The following is a 21,977-nucleotide window of genomic DNA, read 5'->3' as shown; positions in this document are numbered from 1 at the left end:
GTTGTTATGCGTCTTACAAGCTGTGGAATATTGAATGAAATTTTGTTGTGCAATGTACAATGAAAATGATGTACACACGCTAACAGATCTTCCAACTTTCTTCTCTTTCTTTGGGCTTTGCTGCGTGTTCTGCAGAAGCGTCTTTACGTGGATCAGATGGAGTTGATGCTACAAAACTATGTTTTCCCTTTGCTCAACTCTCGATTGTGTTACTTGCGAGCTAGGGTAAGTGAAGCATACATAAGACAAGTTACACACTCTGGGACTCTCTGAACTGGTTGCCAGCCAATCGCAAGGCACATACAGACAAACAACCATTCACACTCACACCTATGATCAATTTAGAATGCTCAATCGGTCTACCAGGCATGTTTTTGGGATGCGGGAGGAAACCTACGCAGCCATAGGGAGAACATGCAAACTCCACACAGGAAGGGCTGGAAGTGGAATTGAACCCACACCCTCTGAACTGTGAGATGGGCATGCTAACCAGTGCGGCACCGTGCCGCTAAAACAAGTTATATAATTAAAAGAAATAGCATATGTTTAAACAAACATGGCTGTTTTTTGTAAACAAGTGGTACTCGTGTAGAATGAGAAATAAACAAATGATAATAAATTAAGCTCAAGTCTGCGACTTATGTCATAAAAGATTCTACTTTTGTTCATTTGTGGTTTTGCCGTTTTTGTCAGTCATGCTGGGTCCTCCACTGCTTCAGTCAGCTGCATTTCCACAATGTGATGGCTTTGCGGAATGCCGTGGAGTTGGTCAAGAAGGACCTGGTTGATGACAATGAGATGCCAGTCAAGGTGGAGGCTGCCATTGCTTTACAAATGTTGGTCAGCAATCAGGAAGAGGGTACGTTGAGGAATGTGAGCTATGTAACTGGATATGTGATGATATGAGGGAGCAAATCAAGTGAAGTCTTGTAGCATTATGATTTACATTCTGACTGTGTGTTTGTGTGTTTCAAAACTGATCTTGTAGCATTATGATTTACTTTCTGTATGTGTGTTTTTTTTGTGTGTGTGTAGCAAAACTGTACATCCGGCCACACATTCGACCTGTTATGCAACAGCTGCTCCATGTGGTGAAAGAGACGGAGAATGATGATTTGACCAATGTCATTCAGAAGATGATCTGCGAGTACAATGAAGAAGTTGCAGTAATTGCTGTTGACATGACACGGAATCTGGTAAGACATGTTACTGTGTTGTCTGTCATATGTTCTGTAAAGCGCTTTGTGACTGTTTCCGACACTTAAGTGTACTCTATATGCGTATTTCCCAGGCAGAGATCTTTACCAGGGTTCTTCAGAGTGAGGAATACGAGGAGAATGAGGACAAGACAGTCATCGCCCTTGGAATTCTCAGCACCATCGACACCATTTTGACAGTTATGGAGGACCACAAGGAGGTTACTCTTGTGCCGTACTCACGAATATGCGCACACATTGTGTATATAGTGTAATATATATACGTGTGTGTGTGTGCGTGTGTGCATGCATGCGTGTGGCCCACACACGAGGCCCTGGGATGGTGGCATGGGGAACATTTGTGCTCAGTGTGAAAGGATTTATTTGAGCTGGGCAAACTGAGAGGTCAGAGTGATAAAGACAAAGAGCTCATGGAGAATGTAGATTGAGGTGTTGTGTAGTTGAACGGAAAATCTTTTTTCATCTTTAATATGGGCTGAAAGTCGCTATTGGGATCTGAAACCTTGCTGAGTGGAAATGGCTCTGATGTAGAGAGGGGCAGTAAATATGAACATACCGTTTTTTTCCGTGTATAGTGCGCCCCCATGTATAGTACGCACCCCTAAAAATGGCATGCTGATGCTGGAAAAAAGCTTGTACCCATGTATAATACGCACCCAATTTTTATGAATTTCTTTTAAAAAAAAATTAAATTTTTTTTTTTTTTTTTTTAAGTCCCAATGATCGTCACACACGCAGGGAGGCAATGGGTCCCATTTTGATAGTCTTTGGTGTGGTCTTAACTAGGCTGGATGTAATTTTTTTTGTTGGCGTTGATTTCTCCGACTGCCCATAAACGCACCACCGCGCTCCGTGCGCATGGAGCGTGTTTGAAGTGAACAGCAGAGAAGAAAGGAACAAGGCAAAGTGTTGTGAAATAAAATATTACCTGTAATACGGATTTAGGTAGAGAACTGAACTCTCGCTCTTTATATAGCTGACGTGTCTTGCTCATCCGTTCTGCGCATCTGTAATGGCGGCCTCCGTATGATATCCAGTTTGCGTGTGTGCGAGAGCGAGAGAACGCTCAACCGTAGTGCGCCGCCGACCGCCCAACTGCACCGGGCTGGTCGATTATTGTGACAGAGCCGTCGCTGAAATTTAGAAGATATTTTTAAAGTCCTGATGTACTTTCTAAAATTTAAGTGGACCTCAGTGCGCACTGCGCAGGGAGCTTAATTTGGTGCGGTCGCGCAACCGCAGCGCGCCGGGCGCTCACTGTCGCATTGCTTAAAGAGCGCCTTTGTGTTTTAGGATGAACAGCAGAGACCAAAGGAACAAGGCAAAGTGTTGTGAAATAAAATATTACCTGTAATACGCATTTTGTTATTTGCTGATTGAAACTGCTAATTAAACTGTGAATTGAAACTAATAGGAAGAAAACAACTCTCGCTCTTTATATAGCTGACGTGTCTTGCGCATCCGTTCTGTGCATTTTATTTCACAACACTTTGCCTTGTTCCTTTCTTCTCTGCTGTTCACTTCAAACACGCTCCATGCGACCGCAATGCTCTCGTATCAGACGCTTGCTCGATCACCTGCTCGTTTGCTGTCCCGTGCGCGCACGAAGCGCGGTGGTGCGTTTATGGGCAGTCGGAGAAATCAACGCCAACAAAAAAAATTACATCCAGCCTAGTTAAGACCATACCAAAGACTATAAAAATGGGACCCATTGCCTCCCTGCGTGTGTGACGATCATTGGGACTTAAAAAAAAAAAAAAATTAAAAAAAAAAATTAATTTTTTTTTTTTTTTGTACCCATGTATAATGCGCACCCCAGATTTTAGGACAATAAATTAGTTAAATTTTGCGCACTATACACGGAAAAAAACGGTAATTTCCATGCCAAGTGTAACACTTTGGAAATCCTAAAATGAAGTAATTAAGAATATTTTACTGTAAATATACAGATCATTCTTTTTTTTTGTTTTTTTTATCCTGCACCTCAGATCACTCAACAGCTGGAGGACATCTGTTTGCAAGTGATTGGCCTGGTCTTGCAGAAACCTATCATAGGTATGGCAGATGTGTCTGTGCAGGGGATGAATAGTGTTTTGTTTTTGTAAACTCACACATTTTATTTATCATGACCCATAGAATATGTTCACAATTAAAGAAGTCAGACTGATTACCGAATAGGAAAATATAAATTGAATAATAAACCTAATTATCAGTTACAATGTCAATTGTCAATGTCTCTATTTGTGGAAAAAAAAGTCCTGGATTATCATGTATGTGGTTTTGGAAGTATTAATGTGCATGAGCTTTATATCATTCACAGAGTTCTATGAGGAGATTCTGTCTTTGGCATTCGGACTCACCTGCCAGACCATCTCCCCGCAGATGTGGCAGCTGCTGAGCGTCTTGTATGAGGTCTTTCAGCATGACTGGTTTGACTACTTCACTGGTTGGTCTCACCTGACTCGACTGTTGTGGTCAGAAGTTTACATAGTCTTAACATGGGGCACGAATGTCGTATCGGTAATATTATTTGAACCGGGTAAAATGAGTATCCAACAAAATTTTCAGTGGTTTTAAAACATACCAAATTGTATTTGAAGTCAATAGGCCCCCTTGCTGCCACTTGCTGTCAATTGAAAATGTCACCTAAGTGCCTAAGCACTCCAGTAATATCATGTGACATTCTCAAATTGGTCGTTACCTGAGCAACTGTGATGTCATTTACAGTTTACAGCAGGGGTCACCAAGACGGTGCCCACGGGCACCAGGTCGCCCGTGAGGATCGCATGAGTCGCCCGCAGGACTGTTCTAAAATTAGCTCAAATAGCGGCACTTGTCAGTGAGCTGCATCTATTTATTTTACAGTCAAACCTCGGTTTTCGAACGTCCTGGTTCTCGAAATAATCGGAATTCGAACAAGAAATTCGAGATTTTTTTGCTTCGGTTGTCAAACAAAATTCGGAGGTCAAACCTTGCGAGATGAGCCGGGAGGACCTGAGAAAACCCGACGTCGCGGCCCGGATTCCGACTGACTCCGTTGTTATTGTATTTTCGTTACTTTGACGATTGTATTAACCCCTAATCATGCCTCCAAAGAAAGCAAGTAGGAGCAATAAAGCCATCCTCAAACACAAAGACGCTCTTAAAGCAATGCGACAGTGAGCGCCTGGCGCGCTGAGGTTGACCGATTGAACCAAATTAAGCTCCCTGCGCACAGAGGTCCACTTAAATTTTGGAAAGTACATCAAGACTTTAAACATATTTTCTAAATTTTAGCGACGGCTCTGTCACAATAATGTGACCAGCGCGGTGCAGTTGAGCGGTCGGCGACGCGCTCCTGTTGTACGTTCGTTGGTGCCCTGTAGTTGCGCGATCGGACAAAATTAAGCTCCCTGCGCACTTAGGTCCACTTAAATTTTGGAAAGTACATCAGGGCTTTAAAAATATTTTCTAAATTTCAGCGATGGCTCTGTCACAATAATGCGACCAGTGCGGTGCAGTTGCGCGCTGGGCGACGCGCTACGGTTGCGCATTCGGCGGTGCGCTGCAGTTGCGCTATTGGACAAATATGCGCAAATGAAAAAATGTTTAAAAAAGGCGGGGGTTTTTGTCTTGAAACGGATTAAAAATCTTTTCCATTACAGTGGAGCCTCGGTTTTCGAACGTCCCGGTTCTCGAACAAATCGGTATTCAAACAAAAACTTTTTTTGCTTCGGATGTCGGACGAAATTCAGTTTTCGAACCTCGCGAGATGAGCCGAGAGGACCCGCATGCCAACTGACTCTGTTCGTTTTTACATTCCTGTTACTCTGAGGAATGCATCAACTCTACCCATGCCTCCAAAGGAAGCAAGTGGGAGCAGTAAAGCCATCCTAAAACAGGACGACGCTCCTAAAAGCAATGCGACAGTGAGCTGCAGTTGCGCGATCGGACCAAATTAAGCTCCCTGTGCACTGAGGTCCACTTAAATTTTGGAAAGTCCATTAGGACTTTAAAAATATTTTCTAAATTTTAGCGACCGCTCTGTCACAATAATGCGACCAGTGCGGTCAGTTGCGCGGTCGGCGGCGCGCTACTGTTGCGCGGTCGGCGGTGCGCTGCAGTTGTGTGATCGGACAAAATTAAGCTCCCTGCGCACTGAGGTCCACTTACGTTTTGGAAAGTACATCAGGACTTTAAAAATGTTTTCTAAATTTCAGCGACGGCTCGGTCACAATAATGCAACCAGCGCGGCGCAGTTGCACGGTCAGCGACGCGCGGTGCGCTGAAGTTGCGCGATCGGACAAAAATCCGCCAATGAACAAATGCTTAAAAATCGCGGTTTTATTGCTTGGAACGGATTAATTTTTATTCCATTATTTGTAATGGAAAAACATGATTAGGAATTCAAACGATTCGCTTCTCGAACAGCCTTCTGGAACGCATTGTGGTCGAAAACCGAAGCTCCCCTGTATTTGTAATGGGTTAAATAGATTCGGAATTCGACCGATTTGCTTCTCAAACCACCTTCTTGAACGGATTGTGGTCAAAAACCAAGGTTTGACTGTATTTTTGCTATTCTTGTTAAAATCACACATGTGAACTGGAAATAACAATAATAACACATAGCGAAAGCAAAATTGAGGAAATTGGCTATTTCAGAAGTGTGTGTCACACTGGTAGCCCTTTGCCTTAATCAGTACCCAAGAAGTAGCTCTCGGTTTAAGAAAGGTTGGTGACCCCTGGTTTACAGCAAGTGGCAAAATGGCTTCACACTAAGATGGGTAAAACAAGTGAATTTTGATGCCTAATTATATTTGACAAATGGCAATTTTAGTCAGAAAACTGCATTTAGACTAGTGGGGGCGAGTTGAACATGTTATTATTAAGACATTCATGCTCATAAGTTTATCGTTTCTTAACTTCTATCCTCAAATTTATACTCTACTTAATGGGATATTGTTTTTATTCCACTTTAAACACTCAGAAATCATTGGTCATGTGATGCTCACAAGCTATGATTGAGCCTTCAACATAGGTGATGTCATTCAACAACAACTAGCAAAAATGTGTTTTTAAAAGTATTGAATGTACATGAAAAATCACAAAGTTATGTAATTTGGTATAGACAAAATGTTTACTTTTTTTGCTGCTGAAATCGGCTAAATAAGTTGACCATCTCTTTAAAAGGACCAAATCAGGGTCACACTTCCTTTTTGGCAAAAGAGAAATAAAATCCAGATGTGACTCCACAATGACCTTATGTAAAGACATCTTTACATGAGTCAAAAGAATAATTTTGAAAGAAAAACATAACTCACTATTGACATAACTGAAGAATCAAAACAACTTAACAAGATGCAATTAGTGTATACACATTTTTCTTAAACCACACTACAACTTGATATATTTATGGTACAGATATGATGCCACTTTTGCATAACTACGTCACCGTGGATACAGACGTCTTCCTATCCAACCCCAAGAACTTGGAAATCATCTACAGCATGTGCAAAAAGGTATATTTCTTACACGATGCAAAATGAACTGAATTGAGTTTCAGAGGTTTGTAATAGGGCCCGACCCAGATGAATTATTTCAGGCCAATGCCTATATTCGAAAGAAAATAAACATTACCGAATAATCAGAAGATTAAGTCTAAGAGTGTATACAGAATATCCCAGAATATATTAGAGGGTTTTTTTGTCACTTCAACAATTATATAAATTAAAGTTAAAACGTTTGACTCTTTTATAATACTTTGCCCTTCAGTATTAGTTTAATTTTTAAACCAAGAGACATTTAGGGACAAAACCATGCATAAAAGGTAAAGAAAGCATTTGGAAATAAACATAAAGCAATTTACAGCAATTAGCAATTTAAAGCAATGCATTAGTTTAGAAAAACCTGCAAAATGGTTATTGTACAGGTGAAATAACTTTAAAACCTTAGCAATCAAACGTAAACAAAAGCTGGACAAACGAAGCAGGCGTTGTCAGGCTCACATGATGCATGGCTAAAGTTGTCTCTGGTAGTTGACTGAGGAGACTTGAGGGTTTAATGAAGTCACAACCTCGCTCAGTGGAGAACAATGTAAGAACAACGTTCTGCACCACTAATATGCCATTTAGCATCAGAGACTAAGTCTTGATTATTTTGAAAAGCGCAATAGTCAATCAATTTCATCAGCTGACCAATTAATCCGTTAGGGCCGTTGTTTGCAGTTTAATTTGACTGGTTGGTGAGTTTTGAATCTCTCGTAGGTGTTGACCACAGATTCAGGTGAAGAAGCAGAGTGTCACGCTGCTAAACTGCTGGAGGTGATCATATTGCAATGTAAAGGCAGAGGGATTGATCAGGTCAGAAACAAATCTTTGCATCATGTGATTACCCAACATAAAAAAATGCTCACTTTCATATATGTGCAGTGTATCCCTCTGTTCGTGGAGGCTGCGCTGGAGCGTTTGACACGTGGCGTTAAGTCCAACAAGCTTCGGATCATGTGCCTGGAAGTGGCCATCGCTGCTCTTTACTATAGCCCGGCCATTCTTATGCACACTTTGGAAAACGCACACTTCTCCCAGAACCCACAGACGATTACTGCCCACTTCATCAACCAGTGGATGAACGACACTGAATACTTCCTTGGGTGAGAAACACCGCATACCAAACTGAGACTAGAACGATTTGATACAGGTACACATTACACGTACGAATGATTGTACATTTAATGAAGTTATTTATGTAAAGCTGATAGCTAGCTATTTTCCCTTGAAGACACAATTTTCTTAAACTAATCTCTCTCTTCTTCTCCACTATTCTGGGATTGGGGTGCATTGAGGAATGTCTGCCATCTTGTGGTGAACACTGTTATTACAACTAATGATATTGGTAGCTTGGTCAGGGTTAGGATTGTTCCTTAAAGCCCAAGTATCACGTTAATAAATTCTACTGTTTTACATTTTACTCATTCAGTTGTGGTCGATGTAAAGTGGAACAGCAAATTTTCTGTCTGAAATCCTCGTCATCCTAGCACAGGGGTGCGCAAACTTTTTGACTCGCGGGCCGAACTGGGTTCTAAATTTGGACCGGAGGGCCGAACCAGGAGCAGATGGACGTGGTGTTTGTGTGAAGTAATATAAGCGACCTGTAAAGGTCATTGCATGAAAGATTTTGGCCTTTAGTATAGGTAATAAAGCATAGATATTCCAAACAAGTTTTTTGAAAACAAATGCATTTATTAACAGCATTAAAAAAAAAAAAAATCACTAAAAAACTGGTATCAGTGATTCTCATAAAATATGACACTGTTATTATGAATAACAGTCTCCATCAGTGCCTGCAGGTCAGATTAATGAGAGATTTTTATCTTATGAGATCACATCAAACGGCAAACATTGTGACCAAATATATCATCTTGAAGAATCGGTGAAAGCATACATCCAAATAAAGTAATCAAAACGGCAACACGGTGAGGGGTATCTGAACATCAGAGCAGAGTTTTAACTCACCTGGTAACAGAGGTGAGGAAACGGGAAACACTTCCTTAAAGTAAGCCTGAAGAACTTTACAGGTTAAGATTAGTCGCAAACAGGTGGTGCATCAATGTCCTTGAGCATCCTGCATTGTTTGAAAATGAGAATGGTCGCTAGTTTCAATCCCTGCTATGTGTACAAATTATATCCAAAATGCATTTTTTTACAACCAACTTGAGAGGCTCCCCTTCATTTTCAGTGGGAACAGTGAAACTCCCTTTTTTGCTAGTGCGTCATAGTCTGGAGTAAAATTTGTTGTGGCAATTCTTAGGAGAGATCCGAGGTGTTGGTCCGTTTACCTCGATCTGTGACGGCTTGATGTTGACGTTCATGTGGCTGAACGTCACGTCGCGTACGTCGAGCCAAATTGGCCACTCTTTTTTAAACACTCGGCACTGTGTCCACCTTGCTTTTCATTGGGCGACTCATTTTAATAGAAGCATTCCAGGGGAAGGTTTGTAGGTGGCTTTAGCGTAAAACTGTATCTGAAAGCTCAGCGCGCGAATTACAAGAAGGCTGTCGTCACAGCCCACGCTCTAAATTCGGGACTGATACAAATAGAGCGCGAGTGTGCCATGTCCGTACTACTGAGTACGTACACGCACTTGTGAGTGTGCACCGAGCTTTCTGACACGGCTTCCGGTAGTAAATGCGCAGGCGAGCGCTTCCCCATCTACTGGGGAAACGCAGTCATTGCATGCAAAATGACCAAAAAAAATGGCGGGCCGGATTAAACGGTCCCGTGGGCCAGATGTGGCCCGCGGGCCGTAGTTTGCCCACCCCTGTCCTAGCATCACAGGGCCCTCTTTTACCCCTGTTCTGAGGAGCGGCTCAGAGTAAGCCGTTTTGGTGTGGTCTCTTTAAATGCAAATGAGATACTTCATACCCCACTCCCTTCAGGCCGCAAGACGTGTGCCTCCTTTTCCGGTCGGGCATTTTTGTAATTTCTTAGCCGAAGTAGAGTTTACTTGCAAACTTTTTGATTGATTAAAAGTTGCCAACAGCAGAAGACATGTGCATACAACAATACAAAACACGTAACAAAATAAATCCCCTCACAGTATTGATAAACACGTCTTGTAAACAAGCACTGCAGTCAAGTTAAGCAGTAAGCTAATGCTAGTGTTAGCGAGAAGCTAACAAATGCATTGAACACATTATGTTACCCAAGAATAATACAGCACCTTTGATGCTATCCATTTGATACAACTACTCAAAATACACCTACAAGAAGTCAAAACAGAACGCACAGTGCTAAAATCCGCAGAAAGACTGATGCTAATGCTCTGAAAATAAGGCCATCATAGACACGCAATAATATGAAAGTTAAATACAGTTAATTATTTTTGTGTCATTTCAAGCTTATCGCTTTATTGTGTCCATCGTTTCCATAGATTGAAGGAACTGAACTCAATAAAATGAGGTCTTTCGGAGAATCCCTCTCTATATTGACAAGAGATTTCAAGCAGGACTTTGCCCACAAATGTTGGAAATTCATCCTGAAATTTTAAATTTAACCAGGCACTTCTTTGAGGTTCTGAGGCTGGGGGACAGTGTAATGAGTTGTGTGAGCAATCTCTCCATTTTGGCATCCTTGAGTTGTTTGGATTACAAAAGTCTCTCCGAGTAATAGGGATGGCAGATTTGCAAAACCATTTGGCCACACCCATTTTGCATATTGCTGCCCCAAAGACATTGACGTAATAGATAAAGATACGTGATAGGAAATGGATAAAATTGAACGGAGTAAAAAAATATCCCCCAAACACATTATAAAAGTATCTCTGCATCACCCGGAGGGATACATTACACTTTTCTACAATTCTGAAGACTCGAAGTGCACAATAAAATGTATTTAATAAAAGTTGAATTTCCATGATATGATATTTTTCGATATATAGAGATAGTAGGTTCACCATTAGCGCTTCTGCTTCACTCGTAGGATCCATGACCGTAAGATGTGCATCATTGGCCTGACAGTGCTGATGGAGCTTCCGAGCCGTCCGGCGGCTCTGGAGGCTGTTGCCACTCAAATCCTTCCTTCTGTACTGCTCCTCTTCTTGGGCCTCAAGCACCTTTCTGCTTCCCATCACATCAACAAACCTGACCTGCTGGCAAACACGAGGACTTTGGATGAAGATAAAAATGGTGAGTGGCATTTATTGACCAACAACTGTATCCAATGCAATTTTCTACACTACTTATCCTGTTGTTTTATTTGTTGCTATGTCTATGTCAAAATGTGACGAAATGTGAACCTGGTCCATGACGCAATGTAGGTTGGAGTCTTGGAGATCATAACTATGAAGCAAACGTGGGCAAAATACAGCCCGCAGGCCACAACTGGCTTATCCACTGCCTGTATTCAAAATAGAATTGGGGGGGAGGGGGTGTTAATTGCAAATATGCAGAGATGCTGACAAAGTCTCGCGTCAAGTTTCGAGCAGGTCTCAAGTTATTTTTCTTTTATTTTTTATTTAAAATCAAGCGTCAGGTCAAGTCACCACCAAATTGTAAGGAAGTTGAATTAATTCTTTGCACGTCTTAAGTCAAGTCATATAATCTTGCTGAGTCGTAACATAGTGGAGCAATTATAAAATCTGTTTCCATGAGTGTTTACAGCTATCAACATCACAAGCATTGGGCAGGCCACACGTGTGAACTGACAAATAGTCGATTTCTGAAAATATTAAATTTACCAAATTGTGACATAGGACGTTTCAGCCCAACGGAAGCAATATGTAACACACCTACTACTACCGTTTTTTTCCATGTATAATGCGCCCCCATGTATAATACGCACCCTAAAAATGGCATGTCGATGCTGGAAAAATGCCTGTACCCATGTATAATACGCACCCCAATTTATTATTATTATTATTATTTTATTTTTATTATTTTTTATTTATTTGTTTTTTTTAAGTCCCAATGATCGTCACACACGCATCTGGGTGTGGTGAAATTTGTCCTCTGCATTTGACCCATCCCCGTGTGATTTTGATCCATCCCCTGGGGGAGAGGGGAGCAGTAAGCAGCAGCGGCGCCGCGCTCGGGAATCATTTGGTGATCTAACTCCCCAATTCAAACCCTTAATGCTGAGTGCCAAGCAGGGAGGCAATGGGTCCCATTTTTATAGTCTTTGGTATGGTCTTAAATATGCTGGATGTATTTTTTTTGTTGGCGTTGATTTCTCCGACTGCCCGTAAAGGCACCACCGCGATCAGTTAGGTTCAAATGAAAAGAGAGGAAAGTGACGTGCGGACATGTGAAACAGGCGGCTCTGTATGGGAGAGAAGTTGAAGAGGAATAAAAACACCTTTGGAAACCAAAACTTGCCCCTCGTCGTGACTCGGAGCCGCAACAAATGTTTCAGATTTGTGTAGGGTACATTGTGACAGCAAACGAGCAGGTGATCGCGCAAGCGTCTGATACGAGAGCATTGCGTTCGTATGGAGCGTGTTTGACGTGAACAGCAGAGACGAAAGGAACAAGGCAAAGTGTTGTGAAATAAAATATTACCTGTAGTACGCATTTTGTTTTTTGCTGATTGTATTAAACTATCACATTCATTGTCAGTCAAGAAGAGAAGAGGACTATTCGCATCGGATCCATAGTGCGCATGCGCAGTGATACTGCCTCCGTATGACGTCCAGTCCGCAATGGAGATTAAAAAACAAACAATATTGCAGTACAATTAGTATTACAATAACACAGGTTTCTGTTCCTGTCTTTGGTAATGTCACCCTGTCTTTTTGTTCCACGTCTTTGTCGGTCAGTCCTGTTGTTGGTTTTGTTAGAGAGTTATGTTAGTTTACCAAGTCTGTGTTTTGAGTTCCTCCAATGAACCCTGGTCCAAGCTGCACTTGGTCGCCCTGCTCCTTTCCACACTCCATCCGTGACAAGATTTTCTTCAAAAATGGGTGTACCATGATTTTCTTAAAAAAAAAAAAAAAAATTAAAAAAAAGATTGTACCCATGTATAATGCACACCCCAGATTTTAGGACAATAAATTAGTTAAATTTTGCGCATTATACATGGGAAAAAACGGTACTACTAATAACGATACATTTAATTTGTAACCACCTTTTGAGACCCAAACCCTAATCGACAAAATAATTGACAGATTAATCGATAATTAAAATAATCTTGAATTGCAGTCAGAACAATTTGAAACACAGTTTCTCACTTTGAACAAGGTTTGCTCAAGAGCAACAAATTGGACTTTGACTCTGCTATTTGGCTCTTGAACTTGGATTTGCCTGGCACACTTTATCACAATCTTGATGATTCCAACTAGTCCTTAACCTGTCGGGTTGGTTAGTAGTACGTTTTTAGTTGAATATTATTATTATTAAGACTGTTTAGATTTTTAATTTTGAGCCACAGCAAATTAGCAAACTCCACAAAGTTATTTTAATTCAATAATTTTAATTATTATTATTATTTTTATTATTTGATTGTAATAATTGTTCATTTTAATTTCACCTTTTTGAGGATACAATATACAATGTAACCTGGAATGTTTCAAGATAGAGCTATCGAATTTAATCGAATAATCGACAAGCAATCGATCTAATTAATTACTATTTCAATGATAGGGTAACTATTTTGAATATTTTTTCAACTGAGAATGTTAGCCTCTAACCTTTGTCATAAAAAACAAACTGATTATCTTTTGTGTTTAATCAAAGCAAGAACATTTGCAACTGTCTGCTTTTACGACAGAAAACAATAACCGCACCAGTAACTGAATTTCAAAAAGCTTGAGTACACGTTAATGCCTCGTGCGTGATAATTGTTTGCTTGTATTCATCACTAAACAATACCAAATAAACAAGAAATAGAGGTACCGTATTTTCCGCACAATTAGGCACACTTAAAAACTTAAAATATTCTCAAAAAAACACAGTGCGTCTTATAATGCAGAGTGCCTTATATATGGATCAATTGATGAGTTTGTTGATCCATAATGTACACAGCGCTCTGCGAAAATGGTTCAGTACGTTTTACAAACCGGATTGGGTTGAAGTTGGGAAATTGTGTAAAATCTAAATAAAAACAAAATACAATGATTTGAAAATCCTTTTCAACCTATATTCAATTGAATCCACTACAAAGACAACATATTTAATGCTCACTCATAAACTTTATTTTATTTTTCAAATAATAATTAACTTAGAATTTCATGGCTGTAACACAAAAGATCAAAGTCAAAGATCAAAGTCTGCTTTATTGTCAATCCCTTCATAGACACACAAAGAAACCGAAATTCCGTTTCCTCTATGCCACGGTGACGAGACACGGCACACGATAGACACACAAGTAGACGACACAAAATAAAAACAAGAAGGCGCAAACAATAAATAATAAATAAATAATGAGTGATGAATAAATAATAAACAAATAACACAATAAATAAGAGGAGCAAAACTGAGCCAGTGTGCATACAGCAGACAGTAAGCATAGCGCAAAGTACAGGACGCTACGCAGAAAGGGGGAGAGAGTTCAGGATCCTAACAGCCTGGAGTATGAAGCTGTTGGTGAGTCTGGTGGTGCGGGAGCGTGCAGTAGAAGTTGGGAAAGGGTATGTTTACCACTTCGTTACATCACCTTTTCTTTTAATAACACTCAAACATTTTGGAAGAGAGGAGACTCATTCTCTTAGCTTCTCGTGTGGAATTCTTTCCCATTCTTGCTTGATGAACCGCTTCAGTTCTTCAACGGACCGGGGTCTTCCCTGTCGTATTTTACGCTTCAAAATGCGCCACACATTTTCAATGGGAGACAGGTCTGGACTGCAAGCGGGCCAGGGGAGAACCTGGACTCTTACTTTGAAGCCACGCTGTTGTAACACGTGCAGAATGTGGCTTGGCATTATCTTGCTGAAATAAGCAGCGGCCTCCATGAAAACGACTTCGCTTGGACGGCAGCATATGTGTACTTTTCAGCATTTATGTTGCCTTCACAGAAATGTAAGTCACCCATGCCATGGGAACTAATGCACCCCCATACCATCACAGATGCCAGCTTTTGAACTTGCGTTGATAACAGTCCGGATGGTCCGCTTCCTCTTTGGTCCGGAGGACACGACGTCTAGTGTTTCCAAAAATAATTAGAAAAGCGGACTCATCAAAACCACAATTTTTGGGGACAAGACCACAAAACACTTTTCCATTGTGCATCAGTCCATTTTACATGAGCTCGGGCCCAGAGAACCCGGCGGCGTTTCAAGAGAGTTCAAGAGTTCAAGAGTTTTTTTTATTCGCCATGTTTGAGCGTGCCAAACAAGGAATTTGACTTCGGTAGAAACACACCCTCTGTTCAACATTTAGGTGACTAACAACATTCAGGACATGTGAATAATGCAAAAACAGTGTAGACAAATTCAAGAAGGTGTGAGGAGCAGGATGTTATTGCACAGTAATGTCTCTGAGACTCTATGAGTGGTGTGAGTTCATCAGAGCAACAGCCTGGGGGAAGAAGCTGTCTCTGTGTCTGCTGGTTTTGGCGTACCGAGCTCTATAACGCCGTCCGGAGGGGAGTAGTTCAAACAGACTGCAACCCGGGTGAGAAGGGTCTGTAGAGATGTTCCTTGCCCGATTCCTGGTCCTGGACAGGTACAAGTCTTGGATAGATGGGAGGTTGATTCCAATGATCTTTTCTGCAGTTCTGATTGTCCGTTGTAGTCTGTGCTTGTCTTGTTTGGAGGCCGATCCAAACCAGACAGTGATGGAGGTGCAGAGGACAGACTGGATGATGGCAGTGTAGAAGGTCTTCAGAAGCTCTCGCGGCAGGTTGAACTTCTTGAGCTGTCTCAGGAAGTACAGCCTCTGCTGGGCCTTCTTCCGGACAGAGTCTATGTGGCCGGTCCATTTCAGGTCCCGAGAGATTGTGGTTCCCAGGAACTTGAAGGTGTCTGTGGAAAGAATAGTATTACTGCGGATAGTGAGGGGTAAAAGTGGTGAAGGGTCTCGCCTGAAATCCACTGTCATCTCCACGGTCTTGAGCGGGTTCAGCTCCAGATGGTTTTGACTGCACCAGTGGACCAGCCGCTCCACCTCCTGTCTGTACGCAGTCTCATCACCGTCCTGGATCAGTCCGATGAGAGTGGTGTCGTCTGCATACTTCAGGAGCTTCACACGAGAGTCACCTGAGGAGAAATCATTGGTGTAGAGGGAGAAGAGCAGTGGGGAGAGGACGCACCCCTGAGGGGCTCCAGTGTTGGTGGTCCGGGTGTCAGATGTGATGCCCCCCAGCCTCACACGCTGTCTCCTGTTGGTCAGGAAGCTGGTGATCCACTGACAGGTGGAGGCAGGCACCGCAAGCTGGATGAGCTTCTGTTGGAGGATGTCAGGGGCGATGGTGTTGAACGCCGAGCTGAAGTCCACGAACAGGATCCTGGCGTACGTTCCTGGGGTGTCCAGGTGGTGCAGGATGTAGTGCAGTCCCATGTTGACCGCATCATCCACTGACCTGTTTGCCCGGTAGGCAAACTGGAGGGGGTCAAGCAGGGGGCCCGTGACCTCCTTCAGGTGGTTCAGCACTAGCCTCTCGAACGATTTCATGACCACAGATGTCAGTGCGACGGGTCTATAGTCATTCAGACCTGTGATGGCGGGCTTCTTGGCTACTGGAACGATGGTGGAGCTCTTGAAGCACGAGGGCACCTCACACAGCTCCAGAGAACGGTTGAAGATCCGTGCAAAGGTGGGCGCCAGCTGCTCAGCGCAGACTTTCAAGCAGGAAGGTGACACGCCGTCTGGGCCCGGTGCCTTCCTGGTCTTTTGTCTCCGGAACATCTGGCGCACTTCCTCCTCGCGGACCTGGAGTGCGGGCGCGGCCTCTGCAAGAGAGTGAGTGGGTGACAACGATGATAGAGGTGTGGAGAGAGCAGTTGTGGGGAGAGGTGAGTATGTAGATTGTGTTGCAGGAGGTCCCGTTGTGTGGGAGGACCGATCAAACCTGCAGTAGAACTTGTTTAGCTGGTTAGCAAGTCTTGGGCTCTCTAAAGGACGGGTGGTTCGTTTCTTGTAGCCCGTGATGCTCTGCAGACCTTTCCACACCGTTGAGGGATCAGGATTGGCAGAGAGGTGTCTCTTCAGGTTCTCCCCGTAACACCTCCTGGCTTTCCTGACCTCTTGGTTCAGCGCGTTTCTGGTCTGCCTGAACAGCTCGCGGTCGCCACTCCTGTAGGCCTCCTCCTTGACTTTGCGCAGCCTCCTGAGGTTCGGTGTAAACCAAGGTTTGTCGTTGTTGTACGTGCAGAAGGTCTTAGTCTGCACACACAGATCCTCACAAAAACTGATGTATGATGTGACAGTGTCAGTGAGTTCATGCAAGTCTGAAGTTGCAGCTTCGAAAGCTCCCCAATCGGTGCAGTCAAAGCAGGCTTGGAGGTCCTGCCTTGACTCCACTGTCCACTTCCTCACAGTCCTCACCACAGGCTTAGAAGTTTTTAGTTTCTGCCTGTAGGCCGGGATCAGATGAATTAGACAGTGGTCCGATAGTCCTAAAGCTGCACGAGCCGCAGAGTGGTATGCATCCTTGATCACGGTGTAGCAGTGGTCCAGAGTCTGTGCCCCTCTGGTGGGACACGTTACGTGCTGTCTGTATCTGGGGAGTTCGTGTGCGAGGTTCGCCCTGTTGAGATCACCTAGAACAATGTTCTGGATGTTGTTCGGCTTTTGCTTTGCATGGTAGAGTTTTAACCCGCACTTACTGATGTAGTGATGAACTGTATTTACTGACAGTGGTTTTCCTGAGCCCATTTGGTGATATCCTTTACACACCCATGTCGGTTTTTAAGGCAGTGAGGGTCTGAGGGATCAAAGGTTACGGTCATTCAGTCTTGGTTTCCGGCCATGACGCTTACGTGTAATGATTTCACCAGATTCTCTGAACCTTTTGATCATATTATGGACTGTAGATGTTGAAAACCCTAAATTCCTTGCAATTTTGCTTTGAGAAATGTTGTTCTTAAACTGTTCAACTATTTTGTCACAGAGTTTTGGACTAATTGGTGAACCTCGCCCCGTCCTTGCTTGTGAATGACTGAGCATGTTTGGGGAGGCTCCTTTTAAATGCAATCATGGTACCCAATTAGCCTGATCACATGTGGGATGTTCCAAATACCGTTTTTTTCCGTGTATAATGCGCAAAATTTAACTAATTTATTGTCCTAAAATCTGGGGTGCGCATTATACATAGGTACAAAATTTTTTAATGTTTTATTTTTTTTTATTTTATATATTTTTTTATTTTTATTATTTAATTTTTTTTAAGAAAACAAAACCAACAACAGGACTGACCGACAAAGTGTTTTATTTTTTTTTTAATTTTTTTATTTTTATTATTATTTTTTTTTTTAAGAAAATCATGGTACAACAAAACCAACAACAGGACTGACCGACAAAGTCGTGGAACAAAAAGACAGGGTGACATTACCAAAGACAGGAACAGAAACCAAACAGACAGTAACACATGCAATGATCCGATGCCATTTTTAGGGTGCGTATTATACATGGGGGCGCATTATACACGGAAAAAAAACGGTAATCGATTCTAAAAAATATTCAATAGTGACAGCCCTATCCCAAGAGCACGGCGATTGGATGAACCAGGAGGTCACACTGGAACTCAGGACACCATCAAAAGAACCGCAAGTTCTTAACTTAACGATAAGGAAGCAATTGGACAAAATCTGCATCAATGTCAACGTTCCAATTAAGATGAATCGCTCGCTGGCTAATCAGTTTCATATCACATGTCTTTATGTTCTTTATGTGCAGAGGAGATTCCCAGTGATGAGGATGAAGTGAATGAAAAATGCAGTATGATGCCGCTGGAGTCTAGTGTGCCAATGGGCCTAGGAGACGAGAGTAATGATGAAGATGACTACTGGGATGATGATGATTGCTTCGAAGGAACGCCTCTCGAAGAATACAGCACACCGCTTGACTATGACAATGGAGAAGATGAATATCTGTTCTTTGCATCTTCCCTGCTAAGTAAGTCAAGTCTTTTTAGCTGAATATTTTTTTTAACTTGCAGCTAATATTTCAAAATGTTACCTATACTGTGTCGGCATTCTGTTAGGAATCCAGAATACAGATATGGCTTGGTACCAGTGTTTGACTGCACCCCTCAGTGATGACCAGAAAACACAGCTCCAGGAGATTTACAGCATCTCACAGCAGAGGAGGAGTACCGCATCCAAAGGCCAGTGGTAAGGAACAACATGATGAGCCAAGCTTCGCAAAATTAAATCACCTTTAATGCACGCAGGAGCGAATACATTCAACGAGGGCTGCAACCACTATTTTAATAATCGATCAATGAATCAGATATTTAGTTCAATGTTTTCATTTACAAATTATCCAAAACAAAACATTTTTTTTAAATTGACGGTGCAAAAAAATGCACCAACATGATTTTTTTTCATAAGATTCACAATTCATTTACTGATTTGGTCAGTAACACAACACAAAAGTTGCTAAATCATGGATCCTTGCTTTCCAAAGTTTAACGAGACGTTTGTAAATGTATTAAAAATGTTTTAATCCAACACGATATTGATTGTCATGAGGCTGAATATTGGAGGATTTGGACAGTATTAGTTTTCAAAATGATTGATCAATTATCACAAATAATTATCAATTAATTTCAATTATCTATTAGTTGTCGATTAATTGGTGCGCCTCAACATTCAAGTATAGAATGGCACTTGAGAAGTAACTGTTGTCATTTTTTGTTTGTTTTCTGCAGCTAAATGTATTTTTTTTCCAATTTTAGAGTGCCAATGAGGATTCTAAAGAAGATATTATATGAACTGACTAAATGAATTGGAACTTTGACCCCCCCCCCATTTGAGACATTGTGCAATTCTTATAGTCCCTACTATAGTATCCACTACGGCAGACTGTTTTTAAATTTCTTGACATAAAAAGTAGTGGTAAAATTCTTACTGTTAGTAAACTGCAACGTGTGCCTGTTAGTGGTTCTCTAAGAAAAAACATACCATATTGGCCCGAATATAAGACGACCCCGATTCTAAGACGACTCCCTCTTTTTCATGACTCAAGTTTGAAAAAAGACATTTTGAACACCAAATTTAATTTTTATACAGAAAATAATTACATCTGAAACAAATAATTATAACAATATATTCGAGAGAAAAAGCTTGTTATTTTGCCTCATTCAAATCATGCAAAAACTGTCTATCACATCTTAATATCTGAACATTTAAATATGTAAACTAAAGTGCAATCGCATTTGTAAATGTCTGGCTTCTGGTTTTTGAAACTGCTGCTCACTGCTCCCCTCTCCCCCAGGGGATGGATCAAAATCACACGGGGATGGGTTAAATGCAGAGGACAAATTTCACAACACCCAGATGTGTGTGTGACGATCATTGGGACTTTAACTTTAACTTTTAAATAAACCAATCTACTGTGATAAAACAACAACATTGCAATAACTGCATTACCCTTCAAAGTGAAGTCTTGAAACAAATCTGAATAAGGAAAAACATTGCAATAAAATAATGCAAATTGCTACCGCTATTGTTGGGAAGCCTGAGGACTGTATCGGGGGTTGGCTCGGATGGTTATGCCACCGGGTGTCGGTCAGAACACAGGAGGGAAGACGTGGTTCAGTTTTGATTGCTTTACTGAATTATTGCCAAAAAACATAAAATAAATAACCATAAATTAAATACTCTCGGCAACACACCAAACATAAGTCATCGATCGAGACAACAAAATACATTTGCTGCCGACCGTTAGTCGCCGTCCCGCTGCGTAACAGCTACTTGTACGATGCGAGGTAAACTTAAAGGAGCGCGCCGGAGCTGTCAATCAAACGGCGCACACGAAGCAAACCGCGATCGGACAAACGGCACAACAGTGGATAGTAGTAACAATAAAATGTATGTACTCATTTTGTGTCAAACACGCGCACGATCACAGCAAGATACTCAGTCGATACCAGCAACGTTTAACTTACCGCTGCGCACAAGTGAAAATAGGTATAATGCCTAGACCCCGAATATAAGACGACCCCCACTTCTTAGTCTTATTTCAATGCAAAAAACATTGTCTTGTATTCGGGCCAAAACGGTATGTGTTTTGTGTAATATGTGTAATATAATCTCTAATTCACTGTCGTAGCAAAGAATTTCATCAGATGGAGTTCGAGCTATACATTTTTTGGTCCAGGTGCTGGGTTTAGAACAAGCTCAATTGTCATTTACTTTTGATATACTGTCTACAATCCAACAATTGTGTCACAAAGAAGAAAAAAAAGCTTGGCTTGGATTTCCTTGTTTTATGTCCTGAAATGTTTTACTGAAACGATTTTGAGAATCATAAAAATCATAACATCTCACAGCTTGGTTTTGGTTTTGTTTCCATTTTGAATTGTTTAAATGGTTGGCAGTCTATAATGACAACGTGAATAAAAACGAGGGGGTTTTATCTTCCCCTAAAGACCCACTCGACATCCCACTAGGACGGATGTGTCAAACTCTTTTTTTTTTTTTTTTTTTTCCCGAGTCGCATTGTAGGCATAGTTTACTTCGGAGGGCCATTATGACTGTCTACCCAAATAAATGTATCATTTTATATACAAGCTCAGAACAAGCTCCAAAACAAACTGACAAATAACTCGTTTTCAAATTAAGCTAGTAAAAAATGTTCAAATATTTTAAAAAGATAAAATGATACATGAAATTGATGCACAATTTGTCTTCACGGGCCACAGAAAATGACGTGGCAGTCCGTATCTGGCCCCCAGGCCTTGAGTTTGATACCTGTGCACTTGGAGGATTGTCTTGGGGTGTTGCCTTCTCTGGAGAGGGATCATGTGTGCAGGGGAGAACATGATGGCTGAACATGACAGGAGCCCGGGCGAAATGACAGAGAAAGTAAAGCGCCCTCGAGACAAGACTCTACCAGCCTGACAGGGATTTAGGTGCTTGACGGATTCTGTGATTATTTTGTTCTGTTACTACTAGAAAGGGGATCTCAGCTCCCTCAAGTAGTGATGAAAAATGAAGCTTCAAATTTGCATCATGAACCAGTCGTTGCTATTACCTGTAGATAGCAGTCTCTGTTCTACATTGGGCTGAAATTACACTGACTTGCCATTTCTTAAACCCCTTTATTTAAACCAACAGTTTTATCTAGAGTACTATAAAAATACAAGTGTTTCACAAAGCAAATTTGATGTTTTATTTTTCCCTTCAAC

The 21,977-nt window shown here is 41.6% G+C and overlaps 1 protein-coding gene across 3 annotated transcripts in view; it reads left to right on the top strand.

Moving 5' to 3' along the window:
* Positions 1-21,116, top strand: part of ipo8 (importin 8) — a 43,943-nt gene extending 22,827 nt beyond the window's left edge. For 2 of the 3 annotated variants that reach the window (XM_061269186.1, XM_061269187.1), the window contains 13 exons: positions 136-225; positions 694-859; positions 1,036-1,196; positions 1,292-1,417; positions 3,206-3,272; positions 3,538-3,663; positions 6,618-6,715; positions 7,460-7,555; positions 7,625-7,845; positions 10,674-10,879; positions 18,521-18,739; positions 18,828-18,957; positions 19,524-21,116. In XM_061269186.1, the coding sequence (XP_061125170.1) occupies positions 136-225; positions 694-859; positions 1,036-1,196; positions 1,292-1,417; positions 3,206-3,272; positions 3,538-3,663; positions 6,618-6,715; positions 7,460-7,555; positions 7,625-7,845; positions 10,674-10,879; positions 18,521-18,739; positions 18,828-18,957; position 19,524 (1,707 nt within the window). In that variant the 3' untranslated portion in view covers positions 19,525-21,116. Of the gene's footprint in view, positions 1-135; positions 226-693; positions 860-1,035; positions 1,197-1,291; positions 1,418-3,205; positions 3,273-3,537; positions 3,664-6,617; positions 6,716-7,459; positions 7,556-7,624; positions 7,893-10,673; positions 10,880-18,520; positions 18,740-18,827; positions 18,958-19,523 lie in introns of those variants that run through there. The other variant, XM_061269188.1, reaches the window with a different exon arrangement.
* The last annotated feature ends 861 nt before the right edge of the window (positions 21,117-21,977 follow it).

This window comes from Syngnathus typhle, linkage group LG21 (genome assembly GCF_033458585.1).
Source record: "Syngnathus typhle isolate RoL2023-S1 ecotype Sweden linkage group LG21, RoL_Styp_1.0, whole genome shotgun sequence".
In the NCBI taxonomy this organism is placed as follows: Eukaryota; Metazoa; Chordata; class Actinopteri; order Syngnathiformes; family Syngnathidae; genus Syngnathus; species Syngnathus typhle.
This window is presented reverse-complemented; position numbering and strand designations above follow the sequence as displayed.